Source organism: Ascidia mentula, chromosome 1 (assembly GCF_947561715.1).
Source record: "Ascidia mentula chromosome 1, kaAscMent1.1, whole genome shotgun sequence".
Classification (NCBI taxonomy): Eukaryota; Metazoa; Chordata; class Ascidiacea; order Phlebobranchia; family Ascidiidae; genus Ascidia; species Ascidia mentula.
Genome location: NC_138566.1, coordinates 6,283,675 through 6,304,973, shown reverse-complemented (window position 1 = coordinate 6,304,973; position 21,299 = coordinate 6,283,675). Strand labels below are relative to the sequence as shown.

Here is a 21,299-nt window from a genome sequence, read left to right as displayed (position 1 = left end):
CAGCACCACTTTCGAGAAGTCATTTTAATGTTGTAAGTATTACTTTTCTTCCATATTTTAGTAAGTTATAATAAATAAATAAATAAAATAAAACCAACGTAGATGGCAGCAGAGAGTTGCTATTTAAGTCACTGGTTAGGGGATTTTTCTGTAGTTGTATTTCTGTGTTCGCACTTCAAAGAGCAACGTGTTCTTCCTATTCTGTGTTTGCTGAAATTCAATGGAACCCGTTCCACAAGACGACGAATATTTAGTGTTAAATGCACCTGACAGTGACGGAAATGTCACGGAACTAAATGGAAAGCAGGGTGATGCGGACACCTTATCGAAAAACGACGCAGATGGTGTGAATAAAGTTGATTTACAAGATTCTTCAAGTGATGGGACATCCAGAACCGATGATGACAGTGACTTCGACTTTGAAAGTGACGATGGATTAGATGAAACAAATGACTCATTGCAAGGTAATATATGTATTCAAATTATTTCTGTTGCACAAAAGTACTGGAACATACGATGAATATCCACAAATAAAAATGACGTTGGCACGAATAAATCCCTAAATGTTTACAAGTTACATACCATAAATTCTGCAAGTTTTGCTACAATTATAATAATTTTTAATTTGTTCAGTATCACTTCCAAAACATCAAATAAACACAACTGCTGTAAAGCATGTATATATTATAAAGTATTATTTTGCAGTACATATAAGACAAGCAGCCTTAGTGAGGCAGTTTTTAAGAAAGGCTCACACTGAAGTGGAATTGCCCGAAACTGTGACAAAGTTAAGCGGTCCATCTGGCGAATGCGTGTATCTGGTCGGTACAGCCCATTTTAGCAAAGAAAGCTGTGCAGATGTTGAGAAGGTATTGTTGTAATTTATAGAAATTCAGCGTCACCTGCCAAACCTATAGAAACCAAATCCATTTGAGTTTAACTATTTCTTGTTTTTGGAATAAACTGAACTAAGCTGTAAATAAAACAGAATATTTGAATTTTATTATTGTTTAAGTGTTATATTGTTGTTGTTAAACAATATACACTTGAATACTTGACAAATTTGATACAAATTGAAAAACAATTGATGAAATTCTGCTATGCAAGAGTGTGTAAAAAGATCTTTAAAGAAGTGTTTTGCATAATCTTTTGTTTCAAGGTGATATCAACAGTCCACCCAGATGCTGTGGTTGTTGAATTGTGTGCGTCTCGAGTAAGTGTTTTGAGCATGGATGAAGAACAACTTGCAAATTTATCTGACGGAAGCAAGATGGACAAACTAAAAAAGTGTATTAAACAGGTAAACAACTAATAATTGCCAATTTCGTAACTGACCACAAAACTAGACAGGCCAGGCTGGATTTGTCTCTAGTTTGACATCGCTTGTTTAGGTACTACATAAAATTGTTGTGTATTAACAGCAGTTGTGTATTCCTGTAGTAAACTTGATTGTTGTTTAATCAAGTCACTGTGCTCATTACAACAACTAGTTTTATATGCTACCATTTAAGTAAGTTCTTTTTGCTTGAAAACATGTATTCAAAAAGTGTCGTTATGTAAGTTTGCCTTGTTGATGACTTGGTGCCTTTGGCCGTACACCAAACATGCTTATTTGGGCTGGTTACATATTTAAAATGTGGTGAAACAAATAATCCAGTAATGTTGCGGAGCAATTTCATACATAACAATTTTGTCCCAGCCTCATTACCTACCATGGATTTATTGATAGATTTTTAATTTACGTATATTTTTTTCCTCTATATATAAATTTATTATTTGAAAAAAAAGTTATCACTAAAATATGTTTCACCTTTCCCAGAAATCGTACTGCATGTTATACACAGATAGTTATAATAAACTATACATAGCACAAGTAGACATTGTTAGCTACATAAACCATGCATGTGTTTTCTAGAAAGGAATTTTGTCAGGTTTGGTGTTATACATGATGTTGCATATGTCTGCCCACATCACCAAGGAATTAAAGATGGCACCAGGGAGTGAATTTCGCACGGCTCTCGCAGAAATGAAAAGGTTTAATGTAGTTCAGTTTTGTTTCGCAAACCAAATCCAACTTAGGTTTCAACATAAATGTTTTTTATACCATGCACATTATAATACATATATATATAAACCACGCATTATATGTTATGTAATTTATTTGCAGAGTGCCAGGGTGTAGATTGTTTCTTGGTGACCGACCAATCGAAATTACATTGCAACGCATGCTTGCAGCATTGTCTTTATGGGAAAAACTGAAATTTGGGTTTTTAATTCTGCAGGAACTAAAACCAATAAGGTAAGTACATACAGCAACAGGTTATGTATTACTTTTAAAAGTTACAATCATTTCAATCATTTTGTGTTTACACAAGCTACACATGTTTGTTTCCACATGTGTTAGCATTCACACAAGCTGACGATAACCATAGTCTGACTGGTAGTATAAAAAAATTCTCTTTTATGTTTAATTGATTGCAATTATTAAGGTTTACTCTGTTAAAGCCACCTTTTTTTAATACCACTTCTGCATGTAACTCTGTTGGGCAACTAATTTCAGAGTATTAATGCTTTTTTAAAACAGAATTATTTCATGGAAACATGTTTCGCTAATAAGTACCATAAGTTGTTGTTTAAATCCATTTGATGGCATAGATTCACATTTTATGAAGTCACCAAAGAAAAATAATTTATAATTTTGGCTGTTGGCATACTGCCACATTTTCCCAAGGATATTCACATCCTTCCTATGTTGTATAGCAGGAAATTGGGAGTTTGTAAGCCGTTTGCCTGAAAGCACTTTTTCTAATTGTGCCATGCAGTTGGTGTGGGGCTGTATTGTGTGGGTCTTATGTAGTGTAGTTTTTGAAAGCAAATTTCCTATTTTTTTGCATAGATACCATACCATTGGCCTATTCTTCGTTTTTTTATCATTTGGAAAGTGGGTTTTATTGCAAAGTCAAATTTATTTGTGGCTGATAATTATTCACAGACTGTTGTTTATTAATTTAAATTTTCCCAAATGAATAAGACTATTTGTCTGAAACACAAACTGAGACAGATCAACTTTCAAAATATTCCATACCTTTGAGTAACGCCCAAGCCACATTGATTAACAGGAATCTAATTTGTGCAGTGCTGAAGATGTGGAAAAAATGAAACAAAAGGACATTTTTGAGCAGCTTCTGGAGGAAATGATGGAAGAATTTCCGCATGTTGCCAAAGCTCTTGTTGCTGAACGAGATATTTACCTTACTGGGTATCTACAGAAGATTATGAAAATGCCTGTTGTTCTTCCTGATGAAAGTAAGTACCAAAAATCATACTGCAATACAGAATCACGATTTTGTATTTTTGTTTTCTCTTGACAATCTTTGTACTAGCATATTTGTGGCAACACAATATCAATTTTGAATCAGTTGTATCATGGAGACACCCAGACAGATGCAAAATCTCAAAAATTAAAATCTTCTTTTGAAGCAAACTTGCAAAATTTTAATAAAAAGGGTTGCATTAAATAATATAATAAGCATTGTTTTATTTCATTTAACAGGTGTCAGGCCTGCTGTAGTAGTTGGTGTTGTGGGCATCGGACACACAACTGGAATTAAAGCCCATTTTGATGAAGAAATAACGGAAGAGCAGTTGGCAGTAGTGTCCAAGTAAGTGAAGTTAATATGCAAATAGTATATTGTAATCATTAGATATAATTTGTGATTTTTCCACAAAAGCAACCAGTTCGAATCACCTTGTGCGTGTCTTTAAAATATCGTTCGATTGCGTCTGAATTTATGTTTATTGTCCTACTAACTTCAAGTAAATTTGCATATCTTACAAAAGTGATTCAAAATGAATACGAAAACAGTGGTAACAGCTTATTATGTGACGTCATAGTGGTGTTTTTCTGTTTCCAATGTAACTGACCTTTTTGTCCTCAACGGAATTTTACCTTTTCTAGAATGCCTCCACCATCGCGCACCGGCAAAGCTGTTAAATACTTCTTCAAAGGTGTGTTTTTCGCAACAGCCGTGTATGCGTTGTACAGTGTAGCCTGTTGGACCGGAATACCAAAGCGTTTGAACTACTGGTCTCCCGAAATATAGCGACATCATTTGTTGGGAGAATTGTTTCTTGTGTAAACCTAAATATTTTGTGACTGACTGGATAGTGGCAACAAAAGAAACATTTGTGTTCTGTTTTTTTAGTGCGCATCTTTTTTATGTAGTTTTTCGGGATAAATGAAGTGTGCATTTGCCACAGAAAAATGCGCCATTTTTTGATAAGCCCTTTCGTTTGCGTTTGATAAAACGGTTCTGTTCATTATTGCATGTAGACTTGTGTTCGTTTTTGCATTGGCCTGTATTTCGGCACTTTCGAAGTTTGTTGTGCCTACAGGATCCGGTTTTTACCCATTTGCATCGTGTATAGTTTTCTTTTTTATGTTGGTATGTGCAATGGCGGAATAAAATCTATGCCAGGAAACTTTTTGAAGCAATGTGTAGTTGTTATTGTATTTGTGAGCCATCCCTATGTAACGAAGAACTCCGGCAAAAAGGATATAAAGAACTTACAAAAAGCTGTATATGCAGATTGGTCATACGGTGCTCTTATTTTTAAGTTTGTGCTGAATTTCACAAGCAGTGATTCAAGAATATGCGAGTGTGCTCATTTTTTGAAAGATGCTCGTTTTGGATTTGTGCGTTTGAGAAAAAAATTCCAACCATTCTGACAAAAAAAATTTAAAATCCGATTTTTCGGCATTTTGTTCACTGTTGGTGGCGACTCTGTTTATTTGTTAATGAGCCAAGGAATTATTCTGTACCGCTCGGGATAATGTGCTGTTCGGCACGATGATTGAAAACTCAGAGAAGAAGAAGCCGGACTGTAATTTTTCTTGTTTGTTTGATTCGAAGTGCGCGTGTAGTGAGCTAAGTTATTTGTATTTTTTTGGTAAAAAAAAACATTTTATTGTCACTTTTTTGAATGCTATGTATTTTAAATTTATTAAATTCAAATGTTGCCTTACGACAGGATTTGCATATTGCTGCAACGAACAACCACATCGATTTAAATTTAAATGTACTTTAGTGTCGGTATTGATAGGTGGTTGTTTTATTATGGTTGCACTCGCCGTTTTCAATGTTTACATGAAAACAAAACATTAGTTACATTAACTGCAGCAGTGTCAAAGGTAGGGTAGATCATAATCACAAAAAAGCTATATATTGCAGCAAGCGTGAAGTGCACTTCATGCACAATTAAAATTTTGCTAATATTCTGATGTATTTATAACTCTTATCTTTGGTCTTCTATTTTGTTAAATGTCAGTTTTGAACTTTTATTGGTTTTCTGTATTTAGACCTATTTAGAAATGATCCCATTTGTGACAAGAAAAGCTTTTGAGATATTACAAGGTCCTGTTTTATAGTCAGGTGTGTTGCCATAAGAAGTGCTTTTGCCATGCTTTTATTTTATCAGGTTTTATAATCTCTTAGTAAAAAAGTTACTTGTAAAAACATTTCAAAATGCCTTACAACTCTGGTAAAGAAGAAGAACAAAGTAGAAAACTCTTCATCGGGGGAATTTCCCAAGAAACCTCAGATGATAAAATGAATGAATACTTTTCCAAATATGGCAACGTAGTTGACTGTATAGTAATTCGGGAATCCGGAACCAATCGGTCAAAAGGTTTTGGTTTTGTTACATTCGAAATGGAGACCGAGGCAGATGCATGTATGAATGAAAGACCACATTCTTTAGATGGTCGTACAATTGATGTAAAGCGTGCAGTGTCTCGCGAGGAGTCCTCAAAGCCTGGTGCTCATGTGCAAGTAAAGAAAATTTTTATTGGAGGTATCAAAGAGGGATGTGACGAAAATGCACTGCGGGATTATTTTGGACAGTTCGGTTCAATTGATTCCTGTGAAATTCCTCTTCAAAATGATCGCCCAAAAGGTTTCGCCTTCATCACCTACAATGATTTTGATATTGTGGACAAGCTCGTTGCCAAAAGATACCACGATGTTGCCGGGATGCGTTGTGAAGTAAAGAAAGCCCTATCCAAGCAGGAAATGGAAAAAGCTAAGCAACAGTTGGAGCAGAAGAGTCAAAACAGATCATCTCGGCGTGGTGGTGGAAGTGGTGGGGGCAGCAGTGGTAATTCATCCCACTACGGGAATGATTACCATGGAAACCAGGGCTATAGTGGATATGATGGATACGATAGCTATGATGGTTATGAAGGTGGTGACTACAATAATGGCTATGGATCATACGGAGATGGATATGGGAGCTATGGCAGTTATAACGATGGCTATGGGTCTGGTTATGGTGGAAGTTCGTCCAACTATGGTCCAATGAAAGGGCAGTATAACCAAAGAGGAAGCGGGCCCTATGGAGGTGGTTATGGATCTGGCAATAGCAGTTATGATTCTGGGTACGGTGGTTATGGAACCTACAGTCAAGGTTATGGTTCAGGAGGTGGTGCTAGTGGATATGGGGGCTATGGTGGCCAGAGTCAGTCAGGATCTAGTCGGGGTGGCCGGGGCCGTGGTAGGGGAAAATACTGATGTTTTCAATACCATGCAAATTCTTCATGGATATTCGGCACTTGGTGTAGGCCAAACTTGCAAGAGTCAAATGTAAGGATACCCTGATCATTTGACAGTGATTTTACTGTGTGTTTAAATTCATCAATTGGCAAGCTACATCAGAACAATACTGGAAAAAGCAGTTTTACCTACAAACCCAGAAAAAAGGCAAATTAATATGTCCTTTATCATGCTCAAAATTTTACCCAAATTGTTACATTTATGTCAAAAATTGTCAATATGTGAACAGTCCTGAAACAATTATTTGCTGTTTTTTTAGTGTGTAGTAGTTTGAGATCATTGTCCTTGAATCTGTATGTTTTTTTTGCAACTTAAACAACCTGCAAGTACAGTTCTGCCATATTGCTTTGTTTTTGTTTCCTGTTAATTTGAGTTTGAAACTCAAACATGGATCGCTGCTCACTGATGACATGGTTCAAAAAATTTTATACAATAAAATATCCTTTGTAAGTACTTTCTTACCCTTTGCCTCAGGTGTTCGACCACTGTAAAATTTAGTATTGGTAGTTCAGTGGTGTGAAACAACATGGATATATCAAAGTTCCTTGCTGACACTAGAGAAAATTATAAAATGCACTCGGACATACAGGATTTGTTGAAAGGAGAGCCATGCTGTCTGGGTATTGATGAAGCTGGAAGGGGACCTGTGCTAGGTATGGCAGTTAAATGTTACTTAGTGTACAAAATATTTTTTTCACATGTATATACATAATGCCAGGAATTGTTTCATATAAAAGTGAAATAATGTTTATGACAAAATTTGGATATCATGCTAAATGCTTATATTTGTCAAAAGTTGTGTACATCAACTTGGTCAATTGATTTGTTAAATGCCTTTTTAGGTCCTATGGTGTATGCTGCCTGTTTTTGCCCAATCTCAAAGAAGCAGGAACTGGCAAAGATGGGTTGCGATGACTCGAAAGTACTCAGTGAAGAGAAACGAGAGGAATTATTTGCGACTTTGAATGAAGCAAGCATGAAATTCATAGGATGGATGATAAACATTTTGTCACCAAACTATATTTCTAATTCCATGCTCAGCAGGTGAGAAAATGTCAAACATTATGAAATACTGTAAAAACTGTTAGAGTAGGTGTATACATGGCTAAACACAAAATGATTAAAAAAGTGCTTTAGCTATTGTGCCATATTTTTTTTTGTTGATTCTTCAATTTTGTTGAAATTACTAATTTTTTTCTAGTCAAGATTCTCCTGTATTTTGTACAGCCTCTTTGCTATATTTTATTTTTTGTCCAGACCTATAACACTGCAAATTTTGTATGTTAAGTCGTGTAGGGAGTAGTGCCTTAAAACTGGTTCAAAATGTCCCTGTTTTAAATTGTGTTTATAAATAAATTGTAATACGTTCATTTTTTTTGTTTGCCCAACTCACTTTGGTAATCACTGACATTCGTTATTTATTTCTATGTGATGATTTGTATCAAATATTTGCAGAACAAAATACAACCTCAATTCACTGTCACATGACACAGCCATTGACCTAATTAGATCCACAATTAAACTTGGGGTTGATGTTAAAGAAGTTTTCGTGGATACGGTAGGGCCACCTGAAACATACCAAGCCAAATTGAAGGTATATACATAATTACATATATATAATAAAATATGAAAAGTATGAACAATATTGTAAAGCTAAAAAAATATGAGAATAGTGTGGCAGAATGTACCACTACAACCGAACTTGTGTTTTTTGTGGAAGAGTAATGTTCTTAAAAATAACTTGTATTACTCTTGTTATGTATTACATTATTTCTTGCATTTTTTTACCAGCTGAAACAATGTGTTGACAAAAAATAACCAAAATTCATCGATTTCTTTCTGTCACACTTAAATATTTCTTTTTTTGAAATTGCAATGAATTTAACTGGATTACAACGAATTTACAACGAAAAAGGGAAAAATCTGCCCTCCTAACTTTTGCTTCTCTGTATCTATTTCCGTTAAAGGCCAATTTAATTCCTTTTTTCAGAAAATATTCCCGGACATCGATGTTCGCGTCGAAAAGAAAGCCGACTCCAAATTTCCCGTAGTTAGTGCTGCCAGTATTTGTGCCAAGGTCTGTCGAGACCGCGTCATCAAGGAATGGGTATTCACCGAAAACGAGAAAATTGACCGGCAATACGGCTCCGGTTATCCTTCCGGTAAGGTTGGTTTGGTAAATAACGTGGATTTATATTAAAGATGGGTGCAAAATAAGATGAGTTAATAACTTTGAATAAAAAAGCCAAAGCTAAGATGCTGTTAATCATATATTAAAGATATAAAGCAACATGTAGTTAAGCTGCAAAACGAACAACTCTACACTGTGACCTACGGATAACATTACGTTGCTTTCTGTAGGGAATTTCAAAACATTTTGTTTGGTGAAAAAAATAACTTTCTATAAATATAGAAAATTTATTTGCATGATGATGTTATACCTCGATTCGAATCCTAACATTGATTTTAAGAATCACATTTTACCTTTCACTTGAAACAAATAAACACACGTTGGAATTTCGACAGACCCGGTTACAAAGGTGTGGTTGCGGAAAAACGTTGATCCTGTGTTCGGTTTTCCAAACTTCGTGCGATTCAGTTGGTCGACAGGTTAGCATATGTGTGGGGGCTTGGCAAGTGATGTTTTATTAATTTGTACAGTGAATATGAGTATTGGCCTTTGTGCAGACCCCTGATAAGTGGTCAAAACAGCATTTTTACACACGCACAATCCACCACACTAATAAGCAAAAAAAGGCGCCATCGTCACAAAATAATAACCATATAAATTTTAATCTATATACACTTCAGCAAGCAAAATCTTGGAAAACGAAGCACTGGCTGTTCGCTGGCCCGACGACGACGAATCAGAGGGCGACACGTCATCAAATACCCCCGCGATCACTTCATTCTTCAGCGGTACTTCAGACGACCGACACCGATTTTTCGCCGAAAACAATTTGTCCTCGGTCGAGTCGATCTGAATCAACTGTCGTCCGTCGTCCGTGATTTTGCGGATTATTTTCATCACTAGTTCTTATATGGTTATGACGTCAGACAGGAGTGGATGACGCCACAAAGATAAAACCTATTAAAATGAGCGGACTTTTTTGTGGGCACCATTTCGAAGAAGTCGTTTTAAGTCTGAACCTTTTCGTATTGTTTGTTGCTTTCTGTGCGCAAAGTCGTTGTATCGTTGTTCTTAAATATTTCAAATTACGGCCTTCACTGCTCACAGAAAGTACAAGTCGCGCTGCGGCGCTGAAATAAAAAAAGTGTTCCAAGTCGTCTTTTCACCATTGAATTTTCATCTTTCCATAAATGTTCAAAATAACTCACGCGCCATTGCCGGCTGGTTCAAACACACAAAATTTATTTTTCACAATAAAACAAGAAAAATTGGCTTTTTGTCAACGTATCGGATGGCATAAGATGCTACAAAAGACAGGCGCGCATTGGAAGCAATTTGAACTGTCGTGAACACTGCGACTTATGTATGTGGTACTGATCTACAGGCAGGTGCTGGGTATTACAGCCATCGGGAGCGGTACAAGGTTTAACTTGCATTTAAAATATTACTTGCCGGATTATACCGGCGGAATCAGTACAACATATTAATATTACATTTTTGGTGCTTCATTTCTTGATCTGAAACCCTCGTATAAGGTATAAGGTAAATATACGATTTGTATTTAAAAGGTGTGTATTGGTTTGTATCAAAGATAGCTGCCTGGTTTTGGGCATTACTCAAACTGCTTTTAGGCTGGTATATGGCGCGCACAGTCGAACATGGAAATAGGTTTTAAAATCGTTGTAGACCAAAACAAAACAGATTCAAAGATGTGTCACTATCTCAACCATGCACGTATTCATGAATATGGCTTCTTTGCCTGACAAGTCGGAATGTGAAACTAAATATAGGACGTGAAACGTAAGGCAACATAAATACTGAACATAATCTCATTTGTCATTTTGCATCCACATTTCATCACCTATCCCGCCGCTTGAGGGCGGGCAAGGGAGCGGCAGGTTGGTGTTGCGCCGACGCCGGCAAATGTGGATGTGCTTTGTCGGTGGTTCCCGTCCTGCCAAAATTCATTAGGGCCGATCGCATGGATTCCTCGTTTAATGATCTGGACAAGGGCGCCGCATTATTTTGCTGCTTTCCCCTTCCCTCACTTGCAAACTTCTTCGCTTCCTCGGCCGCCCTTGCCATCAGGTATCGTCTGTAGGGATCAGCCATCAGGTGGATTCCGCTTACGCCAGTGATACCGCCGTCCGGACGTGGGCGCAAGAGAGCTGAAGAAGAGTAGCTGTTTTGAAGCAATTTGCGTTTCTGAAATGGAAGATAGTTCAACCGTCAATGCGGTGAAACACTAATCACCAAATAAGCTTAAAAACACTGAACCATTCTTGAACTGCAGACAGTCCTCAGCTGTTTTGATTTAAACTGCCCTCTGCCAAAAGTTGGACCAGTGAGACCTGATAGGTCATAACAGTGTGCATTTTCTGCAGTCCACTGATCATTATTGGCTTATTTACTTCTGAATAACGTTTACATTTCATTCATCTGCTGCAACTAAATTTTACAATAGGTAACCTAATGAAAGTAAGTTTAAATTAACATGTGCAATGAATAAAGTTTTCGGGATTACCTCACTAGCACTCATCTGGTCAGTGTTTTCGTTATAAGTGACGTTCAGGGATTGATCGAAGGAAAGTCTTGGCCTCTGCTCTCTCATTCCGAAGTTGCTCCTAACAAATTCACATAGCATCAATTGTTAGAACTTCACACTTAAAAATTCCACACCTGTTTATAACTCTACATACCTTTTCACAGTAAACTCCGGAACAGCCCCTTTCACTGTTTTCAGCTCTTTCGCGTTCGAATTATGCGGAGAAAACGACACGCTCCATCGAGCACCGCCCCGTTGACGCTCTAGTCTCGAATCAGCGTTTGCGTGGTCGCTGCGGCTTACTTCAGGGTCGAGTTTAAACGTTACACTCTTGGACGGAGACACTGCAACCCCTCTGGGCGCGTCTTGGGAACCGTGGGACGCACCTGGGCGCATTTGTTCGGGTTCGTTGGCACCTCCTCGCCTCGAGGAAAGCGCCCCCAAGTGGGGTAAAGTGGACGGGGTGTGCGTTGCGCTTCGTTCTTCGCCGCCTCTTTCGTGTTTGGCGGCAATTCTTTCTATCGGTAAAATATCATTGGATTTGCTCCGGGCGATGAGTGAGGCTGTGAGTCGCGCCATGCCAGAATCAAGGGACATACCGCCTACAGAACGGGAGGAACGGTTGCTCATTCCCGATCCTGTTCTTTTAAGGATCGACTTTTTTGGCATTGGTGGTGGATCAAGAGGAAAAACATCCACCTCCTCGCTGCTCTTCTCGCCCCCTGTATCCGAGACCGTTATTCTGGGCCTAGGTAGAGCCGAATTTCCCGACACCTCCATGTCAAACTTTGACCCCCTGCCGCTTGGGGGCCTCACCATGTACCCCAAGTTGGATTTATCCCGCGACTGGGGTCGCACTATTTCGCGACTAAATGGTGCCTCTTGCCTTATAGTAACTGAATGGGCCGTTGCGCGCGTCTTTCCCCGATGCTGTGGCGCTTCGCGGCGCCTCGCCATTTCAGGCCGCGGTGGAACCTTGGGTTCAAACCCGCGCCGTGGCGTCTTGTCACGTGGGGGGTCCTGCTCGGGGCAGGTATAGGTCCGATCGAGAAGGGAGCAACGTTCCACGGTGATGCCTGGCAGCTTCTCAAGGATTTGCATCATTTTCAGGGACTCCTCTTCTCCCACCCTTTCGCATTTGGATTCGCTTCAGCGTTTTCCTATAGGTCGCCTGCTCATGTTGTCATATACCCCTAGGCAGAGAATTTTAACGCAAAACGACAGTGGTGGCGTCCTGCAGAGACAACAAAAAGACTTTAATGTTGGTTAAAACAACCGCGTTACACTACCGAGATAATGGATTCCATTTGGACTGTAATTTCTGCTGCCATAATTGCCTTGTCCAAGTGCGCGTTTTGAAGTAAGCATGAATTTTAATTGCGCATTACGATTAGTCGACATGACAACATCACCTACAAACGACCAAACCGGCAATTACATTCCAATGCTTTGTTGACCATCAAAAACATGTTGACTTTGATTTCAATAACTGTCCCCACTTATAAATTTAATATAATTTGGTGGGAGTGTCAAGTTTTCTTGCCACGCCCCCATTTGGTTTGCCTCAGATTGTCGAAGGCATATCAAGGTGATTTCTATACATGACACAATTGAAGTTTCTTATTTTTTTAAATAAGTTACAAAATACAAGGAATTACGAATGTAAAATTTTCCTATTATTGCCAACAAAGAAACATATTAAATATGTAACGACCACAGACACCTTAGGCTAGGCTCAACACTGCCTGACAACCGATAGGTCAAAAAACTCCTACAAGAGCGCTAATTAAATGTCTTTGTGGTTTGGCTCTTACCTCCCTGGCATACAGTGTGCGTATACGAACTGCGTGGACCAACAGGCAAATAAGGAGGCGTAAACAAACCTCGCTACAAGGTCGCAATTGACCGTTGTAGGTCACATAACGTGGCGTTGGCGTTGCGCTGATGCGTCTACATTTGTATGTTTATGTCTATGTTGTGTTCGATCGCTGTCTGGATATCTGGCTTGCGCCTTTTTCAGAACAAAAAATACATTAATCGGTGCCATGACATACACGGAAGCCTCAATGAAAATCGTGTTACTATTACTATTCCCTTTGTGTGGAATTATTGAAATACTTTTCGGTGCGAGGACCTTTATGTAAAACACTTTAATGTGCAACGAAAAAATGTTTTATTTGGGTTGTTGACGCCTCACACTGTTTGCGGTCTGTAATATATTTGGATCTTCCATCAATAAATAACATCTATACTAGTTACAGTTCTGCCATACAATCACCGTAAATGGGCATGAAATGTTTTGTTAAAGGTGGTCCCGAACTCCCTAACCGGTTTGTGGTTGCGCCGTTGTGGTACCAGTTTGACAGGCATTTGTTCCCAGTATATTGCACAACGTAGCGACCGCACCAAATTACTTTGCTAAATTTGCGTGCTTTTTCCTATGCTGCTCTCAACACAACTAAAACTGTATAGATCTCACTCCATATGACAAACAGGTCTAACTGACAAGTCCAGACGGCAAAAATAACACTGTGGGCCCTGGTTGACTTCCTCCGTAAAAGCAAGTCAAAGGAATAGGTTTATGAACCAGTTTACAAAGCAATGGTTTCAAGCCTGTCGTCAAACTCAAAACAAATATGAAACTATCGTCGCCACTCAATATCTTCCATAAAGCGTTTCTCCGTATTGATATATTGAATACCTGCGGTAACTCTTCAACCGCAACAGCTCCCAGACTGGGCGTACATTATTGCCAGTTGCTGGCAAACAAAGAAGTTGGTCTTGTTGTCGGTATGTATTTATCAGTGTTAAATGCCACGGTCGGTAAAGCGCTTGATGACCAAATTTTATCTAAATAATACTTTTCAAACACGAGATACCCTCGTTGCCCCCGATGGTTTTCTAAACAGCAATATCCCACTTAATATGACAGAGAAATAATGTTGGGCCAGATACGATAAATATAAAAACATTGCCCCAATAACCTTATTGTCAATTGGTTTAACGCAGCAGTCAGTTCATTGGCGGACTGATAAATACAGCTGAATTCTATACCACATCCTTGTACGTTCAGGCATGTTGTACAGTCGCAAAACATAATAATGCCCACAGAGCGCGTATATTCGGAACGTAATCGTAGTTATGAATTTCCGATAACTGATCCAACTCGGTCAAAATAAACGATTGTAAAAAACGTAAGAAATGAACTGTCCAAGCCTTGGTATGACTCACACCAGCACCGTTGTACTTAAAAACCTCAACGAACCTTTTGCGGCGAAAGCAACAAAACCAGTCCAACTTGCAAACTTTAATCGCCGGCTAAAGATCGTCTCTCACTATTGCTAATCGTAGCCGCGAGCTAATGCGAAATAAGCATTGACCCAAATTGCCTCAATACCTGATGTTGTCGGAATAAGCGCACTTGTGCTTTCGTTTAATCGCCCGAAGACATAAAACTGTGCGGGAATGAATGGATCACGCGCTACATGCCCATAAATTTTACAACATTTGTTTCAAAGAAAAGTAAGCCAAGGACCTGCCACAAACGTATTCGTCTTGCACATTGCCTACACGTTTGAAACAGCCAATATTGCTGATCGTTTACATGTCACAGAACAGCATAACTTTTCACTTGACTTATCCTTGCGCAAACATGTACAAGACAACTTGAACCTTATTTGTGAGAAAAGCTTCGTCTTGTAAATCAATTTGTTACCACCCCAAGTTTTCTTGCTTGAGCAGCCCTCACGAATCATAGAAGTCTAAAACGTGATGAAAAGCAACGTTTTTTCAAAAGTATGTAAAAATCATGTCTGAAATTCCAAATCACCTTCCACCTCGTTGGTTCAAAACTCATTTCGTCTGGCAGTGCTCCCGTATATCACTTATATACATACATTAAGCTCGGAGGCGTCGCTCCTCATGATTAACAGCAGGCGCTGCTCCGAGCAACAAACAGCCTATTTTTCTTCTGAAGATTTACTGCATCTTTTGTCATGCTAAAGTTCTAACAACTTTACAATCGGAAGAAACAAGTCACTTTAGTACTTAACACTATGCTATTTTGAAAAGCACAAATTGCGATTGCAGCTTTTTGTTGAAAATGGACAAGCTCGACACGCAGCTCAAAGCTTACACCGAAACATTGTCCCCTCAAACCCGTGCGGTTCACACAATCCGTTACATGCCACTGTATACAGTTTAAGTTGTGCGAAAATCCAGCCCACTGCCCCAGAACCGACCCAACAACCACTTCAGGCCCATTGAGTTCAATTACATCGAGGACTCGCAAAATCCTCAAAACCAATCCTAACCTCTTCACTACTGTGACGTCACAAAGTAGCCGGAGTGCGGTTTTGACAGGTTGTGATAAGGCGGACAGGCGGACAGGCGGACAGGCGGACAGGCGGACAGGCGGACAGGCGGACAGGCGGACAGGCGGACAGGCGGACAGGCGGACAGGCGGACAGGCGGACAGGCGGACAGGCGGACAGGCGGACAGGCGGACAGGCGGACAGGCGGACAGGCGGACAGGCGGACAGGCGGACAGGCGGACAGGCGGACAGGCGGACAGGCGGACAGGCGGACAGGCGGACAGGCGGACAGGCGGACAGGCGGACAGGCGGACAGGCGGACAGGCGGACAGGCGGACAGGCGGACAGGCGGACAGGCGGACAGGCGGACAGGCGGACAGGCGGACAGGCGGACAGGCGGACAGGCGGACAGGCGGACAGGCGGACAGGCGGACAGGCGGACAGGCGGACAGGCGGACAGGCGGACAGGCGGACAGGCGGACAGGCGGACAGGCGGACAGGCGGATTTGAATATTTAAAGTTGCGAAAATTCCCAACATAAAGCCTTTTTCCTTCTGTCCAATCTACGTTTTAAAAAATTCTCATTATCCTTTCGAGGGTACCTGTACAAGAGCCGAACTAAAGGATTAGCGTCTTCTTAAAAAGGTTTGGAGTGAACTTGTTCTCTTCAAACCGATATTGACTTTTACCGCAAGTACAAGACAAGTGGCTGCTGGTAGACGCGAAGGCGGCCTTCGTTGTGTTCTCGAATGTACGATCCTATTATAGTTAAAGATATAATGAAAATATTCTCCTGTCATTGAAAACAATCAAAGATTATGTTTTACGATGACCTACAGTAAATGCTGATTGTGTAAAAATTTCTTTCAAAAAGTTTGTGACTAACAAAACTCTACGAAACGAACACGATATTTTCCGATAATATTGTCTAGCAAACGGGCAAACGATTTGATGCACGTTATATCCATCGATAAATTTGCATGTTTAGTCACATGTTAGAAGTGGCTTGAGTTTAAAGCGATTACAGTTTTTAGCACGTAACGTCATCGCAGGAAGCAGTAAGCTACTTGGCGTAATTAATGGCAAATCATTGTGATAAAAAATCGGCTACAAGTTAGACATTTGGGCAGGACAATTTTTTCGAATCTTGCAAACGCAGATATGTGGAGAGGGTAGGACAGCCGCTTGGCATATAAAGCAAGAAAGACAATAAAATCATTCGAAAAACACAAGCAAAATGGTAACCTGGCTCTTTTACTATTGTGTCAAATTGCAGACAACAAAATACATCACTGCAGCCTGAACTACATAACATAGCGATAAATACCTTGTACATCAACATCTATATACAACGACAGTTTGACCAAGTTGCATCAATTCTAGCTATTCTGGTTTTGCTATAATTCCAACGAAAAGTGAATTGAAACCCACTGAGTCAAACAGAGAATGGAGATTCCGATTCAAAGCATTGTAACTAAGGGCCATCGGGATTGAGATGTGTGACAACGTCTCGACTTGCAAATATTCGGCGTCGAACGGCAGCCGCTTTGTAACGCGAACACCCCGGTTCTAAAGACGGTCTATTTACGACTCGCAATCCACAACAAGCTGCTTGTTTACAGCCCAAACAATCGCGCGAATCTAAGCCCACTGTTTGGCATGATTTTGTACGCATACCCACGATTTCAGTGATCGACTTGATGAGATCTCTTGTTATTGTGTAATCAAAATTTACCCTGTGGGCAACCGAGTTGGTCTCGGCGGTGTTGTGCGTGCGACGTGCCCCAACCAACTGTACTTGTGATGTAAAACCGTGGGTTCCACGACCTTATGCTATATGGGTGTCATCACTTCGGCGCTGTGGGCGTGTTTGAAGTATCTTTGGTGTCAAAAAAGTCTGCCATAGTGGTGTTTAATTTCGCCTGGTCTCAATTAACCATTTAAACAATCTCCAGAGGTTTATGCTTCAATTCATTTTGAAACTTGCAGTGATTTGTGCGTGTGGAGAAATTCTTTTTAGCCAATTTAAAGTCTTATCTTTCCCGGTAAAGTCGCTAAATACCGTATTCCGTGACTAGGTTGTATGTTCGTAGGTGGACATAACAAAACGAATTATTCACGACTGGACCACCAAAAATTTTTGTAGAAACTTTAGAAAATCGAATCAAATCAAAAGTTTTTTTATTTTCGCGCCGAAGGCTGCAACGAAAATGAACCATACAAAAACGTTAAAATAGAATAGACACCGATGAAACCTTACAAGTTATCGAGTCAGGCGCCCATATCGTTGTGATTTCCTTACAGAGAATCACCATCTGCCGCAGGATTTTTGACTTTGAAAGCGCAGGATTTTTTAAGTGATTCCAGTGTTTAGTACTCGCTGAGTGTGGGCAAATGCTTGCAGGCAGACCAGCTGCTCATTTGAAGAAGAACTTAATTCGAGGATTGGTGTCAAAATTTCTCACGATTGTTTTAATTTTTCGCACTTTGTGTTTCCACTATAAACAGAAAAAAACACCTTTGACTAGACTGTGACTCGAATCTCGCTATCTTGCACACGTATAATGGCGTACAGAGACCCTACATATACAGTATGTGTTGACAACATGCTGGTGCGGCAAACCAGAACCCATACTGGTCTTTGGGGGCATTAAAATCATCCTTTGGTTTGAACGTGAGGAATTCTCGCCACGAAGCCTTGGCGCCCACTACCATCTCAGGCGATCTCCAATAAACATCCCGCACAAGCACACTTTCATTTTCTCAGGGACCCCTGGCTCACCGTCGCACACTACCGACTAATATTAATTGTTTGTTGGCGTAAACTGAAACTGTGTTTTTATTGTTGTTGTTTTAATGTATGAGGAAATTTGGGTAAGACTTTTTTTTCTTGCTCCACAGTAAATATTATTCTGTTGTTGAACTGGCTTGTAATCCAGCATCCTCCGTTGCACATATTCGTTTATGTGAAGATCAACGCCGTGAATCACTTCTTTGAATTTCAAAATCCTTGAAGATGACGAAACACGTGAAATTCGTCTGGGCAGTTTGCACTAATATACTTATTTAAGAATAAAGTTATACTAAAAATATCCAATTTATGTTAATTTAAACATGTTATGTGATTTGGTTCAGTAATTTCTGACCAAAAAAATTGGGCCTCATTGGGCCAACGCCTCACAATATATTAAATGCCTCAGCATGCATCTGGGCGATGAAACGGCCAAGAAAAGATCGTTAGTTGGCGAAAAATAAATCGTGCAACGAAAACGGGCATGGTATTTATCACTACAATAAAACAACTTCGGTAAAACACCTTATGTTGATAGTACACCGCCGTGTTTTCGCCAATTTTTATTAGCCGAAGTACGATTTCTATGTTTTGTTTATCACGCGTAACCAGGTATTGCGTTGCGTTTGGCATAAACTCATTTATTTCATTAAGTTTTACGTTTTTTGAAGCCAGAAAATTCTTGACCGTGTGCTGGGTAACTTATATTTTTTCTTTCTTTTGTTGCATTGTTGATTAAAAAATTCTTTGCCTCTACCACAGGTTTTATATGTGCTACCTTTAACATTTCTTCATTGTCAAGAGTTAACATTTCATTTAGGCAACTATGAAGTTTGTTAATCAGCCAAACCTATATAAGTATAAACGCAATTAATCGTTTAATCAAAATAACTTCGATATTGTACATTGTGTTGATAGCACGCGAATGACGATCATTACTTTTCCTCAAACAATTAAAAATACTGGTTTACTAATCTTTTCTTTTCAAACACAAACTTTCGTGAGTTTCCCTTGTTTCATCAGCTGATGTCTTTTCCAATAGTGCCAATAAATGTCAGAAAAGAGCAACTTATTATTGCAAAAGAATAAAAAAATACATTTCAACCTTACACGTTATGCGAGCGTTTCGTATAGATGAGTGATATGTTCCTTTATCATGACCATATTTTGTGGCGGTAGCCGTTAAGGATATTACGATGACGTTGTTAAATTCAAGAGAATTTCCGCGGTATTGATCGTTATAGATGTTGGGGTGTTGAAATTATTGTAGAAGTTGGGTTAATTGCTGTGGTTGGTCGAACGCGGGTTTCATAGATCCTAGGTTTTGCAAAAACCTTGATGTATTAGATTGGGTTTTGTAGGAATGTGTTGTTTATGTGTTTAAACAACCACAAATGCAATGCTTAGCATTTTTTTGGGTTTAATGAAGGCGGGTTGTTCGTGTTGTCAGTTTAGATTAAGGCGGTAGTTCGTTTTGTCAGTTTAGATTAAGGCGGTAGTTAGTTTTGCCGGTTGTAGCCTCGTCACAAATATGTTCCAGCCTGTAAAGGAGAAAAAAGGTGGTATATTTCAGGTATTGTTAATAATAGATATTCTTTATATGTTATCAATAATACGTGACATATATCACCCAGAATAAGATTTAAAAACTGTTTTGTTCAACTCAGATGAAGGAAAAGGAAAGACCCGACCATAAATCAAACACCCACGCCTGAGTCCCATAAAGGTAATGTCATAACCACGTGATCATTTCTCCTTCTTAATCTGTGATGTTGAGCACGATGTAGACAATGTTGACTGGCATTGCTTCCCAGCTAAAACCAGTGCTGACGATAGAGCAACTATATGAGCTTATAAACGATTGAATATGCACAAAAGTACGCCACTTACTTCTTAAACGTGCGCGTGAAAATTGCTACTGGTAGTAATACGGCGGAACAACATGCTAAACTATCTACACCATTTCTCCGATACAATGCAGCACCCTAAAGCTCATTTTTCTAGAAAATTATAACATTAGTCAGAGGGTTCAAGTAGAAACAAGATTAGGCAAAACCAACTTTACCTTGGTGGGCCGAGGCATCACCCGTCATTAATCAAATACACGTTGAGGTTTGGCGTTATTCGACTGTGAACGAAGAAAACACGCAGGAGGAGAGATAAGGAAGGTATTTTGTTTGAGAAAAGCTTTACACGTAGCTAATCATACGTTGTAGATTTTATTTTACTCCCATTGTTTTTTTCCAGTTGATTATTTTGGTTCATTTTTTTTTCTAATTTATCGTCAAAGCTACATTTTTCTCAAATTTCACGACGTATTAAAAGATAGGATACAAAAAGAGAAATTTCCAGCTGTTTCGAACGAACATTAGAAGCAAATTAAATTTCAGTAACTGCTTCAAGTCGGCAACTAGGAAACGTCGATCATAACGTGTGCTTCCTACCGTGTCGCACGTCAGCTTGCCTAAACAAACAAAACGCAGTATCATTTCTTCGAATTACTGACGGTGGAGCCAAAATACATGCACCAAGTGCGTGTGGTGAATGGCGGTGACCAATATTGTTTTTAAAGAGCGAGCGGTTCTAAGAAATGGACGTCGTTTTTATCTTTCAATCAAACCGATTTGCCCACAGCAAAATTTGCTTGCTGTTAAGAATCTACCTAAAATGTCATAATTTTGTGTCTTTGTGATGACAAACAGTGATGTCAACATATTTTTTTTTAAAGCGAAAAAGTTTACTTTCTGTACAAAAGTTCATCTAAAACGTTGTAATTTATTTCTTCCGGTATGCGATACCATTTGGTATAGGGTGTTCACAATGGTGTGTATAAGTTACGCAAAATATTTGTGCTTTTACATCTCGCTGCGTACCGTAGAATTGAACTTCAATTTTTAACAACAAATCT

The 21,299-nt window shown here is 39.3% G+C and overlaps 4 protein-coding genes across 4 annotated transcripts; 3 read left to right on the top strand and 1 right to left on the bottom strand.

Moving 5' to 3' along the window:
* The first annotated feature begins 177 nt into the window (after positions 1-177).
* Positions 178-4,473, top strand: LOC145905943 (traB domain-containing protein-like). Its single transcript, XM_082993277.1, has 8 exons — positions 178-464; positions 706-869; positions 1,160-1,300; positions 1,916-2,034; positions 2,168-2,299; positions 3,137-3,306; positions 3,554-3,662; positions 3,959-4,473. Exons 1-8 carry the CDS (start codon positions 221-223, stop codon positions 4,101-4,103), a joined length of 1,224 nt encoding a protein of 407 aa, XP_082849403.1. The 5' UTR covers positions 178-220; the 3' UTR covers positions 4,104-4,473.
* A 1,009-nt stretch (positions 4,474-5,482) lies between these two features.
* Positions 5,483-7,085, top strand: LOC145917822 (heterogeneous nuclear ribonucleoprotein A1-like). Its single transcript, XM_083003111.1, has one exon. It carries the CDS (start codon positions 5,526-5,528, stop codon positions 6,567-6,569), a length of 1,044 nt encoding a protein of 347 aa, XP_082859237.1. The 5' UTR covers positions 5,483-5,525; the 3' UTR covers positions 6,570-7,085.
* Positions 7,086-7,117: 32 nt separating this feature from the next.
* On the top strand, positions 7,118-9,965 carry LOC145917823 (ribonuclease H2 subunit A-like). The gene is made up of 6 exons (XM_083003113.1): positions 7,118-7,264; positions 7,454-7,655; positions 8,067-8,205; positions 8,602-8,773; positions 9,138-9,221; positions 9,423-9,965. The coding sequence occupies exons 1-6, from the start codon at positions 7,138-7,140 to the stop codon at positions 9,593-9,595; spliced, it is 897 nt and encodes a 298-aa protein (XP_082859239.1). The 5' UTR covers positions 7,118-7,137; the 3' UTR covers positions 9,596-9,965.
* A 51-nt stretch (positions 9,966-10,016) lies between these two features.
* Positions 10,017-12,517, bottom strand: LOC145917821 (uncharacterized). Its single transcript, XM_083003110.1, has 3 exons — positions 11,442-12,517; positions 11,267-11,366; positions 10,017-10,947 (listed from the first exon to the last, which is right to left on the bottom strand). Exons 1-3 carry the CDS (start codon positions 12,389-12,391, stop codon positions 10,600-10,602), a joined length of 1,398 nt encoding a protein of 465 aa, XP_082859236.1. The 5' UTR covers positions 12,392-12,517; the 3' UTR covers positions 10,017-10,599.
* Between the last annotated feature and the right edge of the window lie 8,782 nt (positions 12,518-21,299).

Excerpts from the sequence above, each read along its gene's own strand:
- LOC145917821 (XM_083003110.1), bottom strand. The coding sequence starts at position 12,391 with ATGATGCAAATCCTTGAGAAGCTGCCAGGCATCACCGTGGAACGTTGC. Across the intron at positions 11,367-11,441 it reads CCGGAGTTTACTGTGAAAAG|GAGCAACTTCGGAATGAGAG; the intron begins GTATGTAGAGTT and ends TGAATTTGTTAG. Across the intron at positions 10,948-11,266 it reads ACCAGATGAGTGCTAGTGAG|AAACGCAAATTGCTTCAAAA; the intron begins GTAATCCCGAAA and ends CTTCCATTTCAG.
- LOC145917823 (XM_083003113.1), top strand. The coding sequence starts at position 7,138 with ATGGATATATCAAAGTTCCTTGCTGACACTAGAGAAAATTATAAAATG. Across the intron at positions 8,206-8,601 it reads CATACCAAGCCAAATTGAAG|AAAATATTCCCGGACATCGA; the intron begins GTATATACATAA and ends TCCTTTTTTCAG. Across the intron at positions 8,774-9,137 it reads CGGCTCCGGTTATCCTTCCG|ACCCGGTTACAAAGGTGTGG; the intron begins GTAAGGTTGGTT and ends GAATTTCGACAG.
- LOC145917822 (XM_083003111.1), top strand. The coding sequence starts at position 5,526 with ATGCCTTACAACTCTGGTAAAGAAGAAGAACAAAGTAGAAAACTCTTC.
- LOC145905943 (XM_082993277.1), top strand. The coding sequence starts at position 221 with ATGGAACCCGTTCCACAAGACGACGAATATTTAGTGTTAAATGCACCT. Across the intron at positions 465-705 it reads AACAAATGACTCATTGCAAG|TACATATAAGACAAGCAGCC; the intron begins GTAATATATGTA and ends ATTATTTTGCAG. Across the intron at positions 3,307-3,553 it reads TGTTGTTCTTCCTGATGAAA|GTGTCAGGCCTGCTGTAGTA; the intron begins GTAAGTACCAAA and ends TTCATTTAACAG.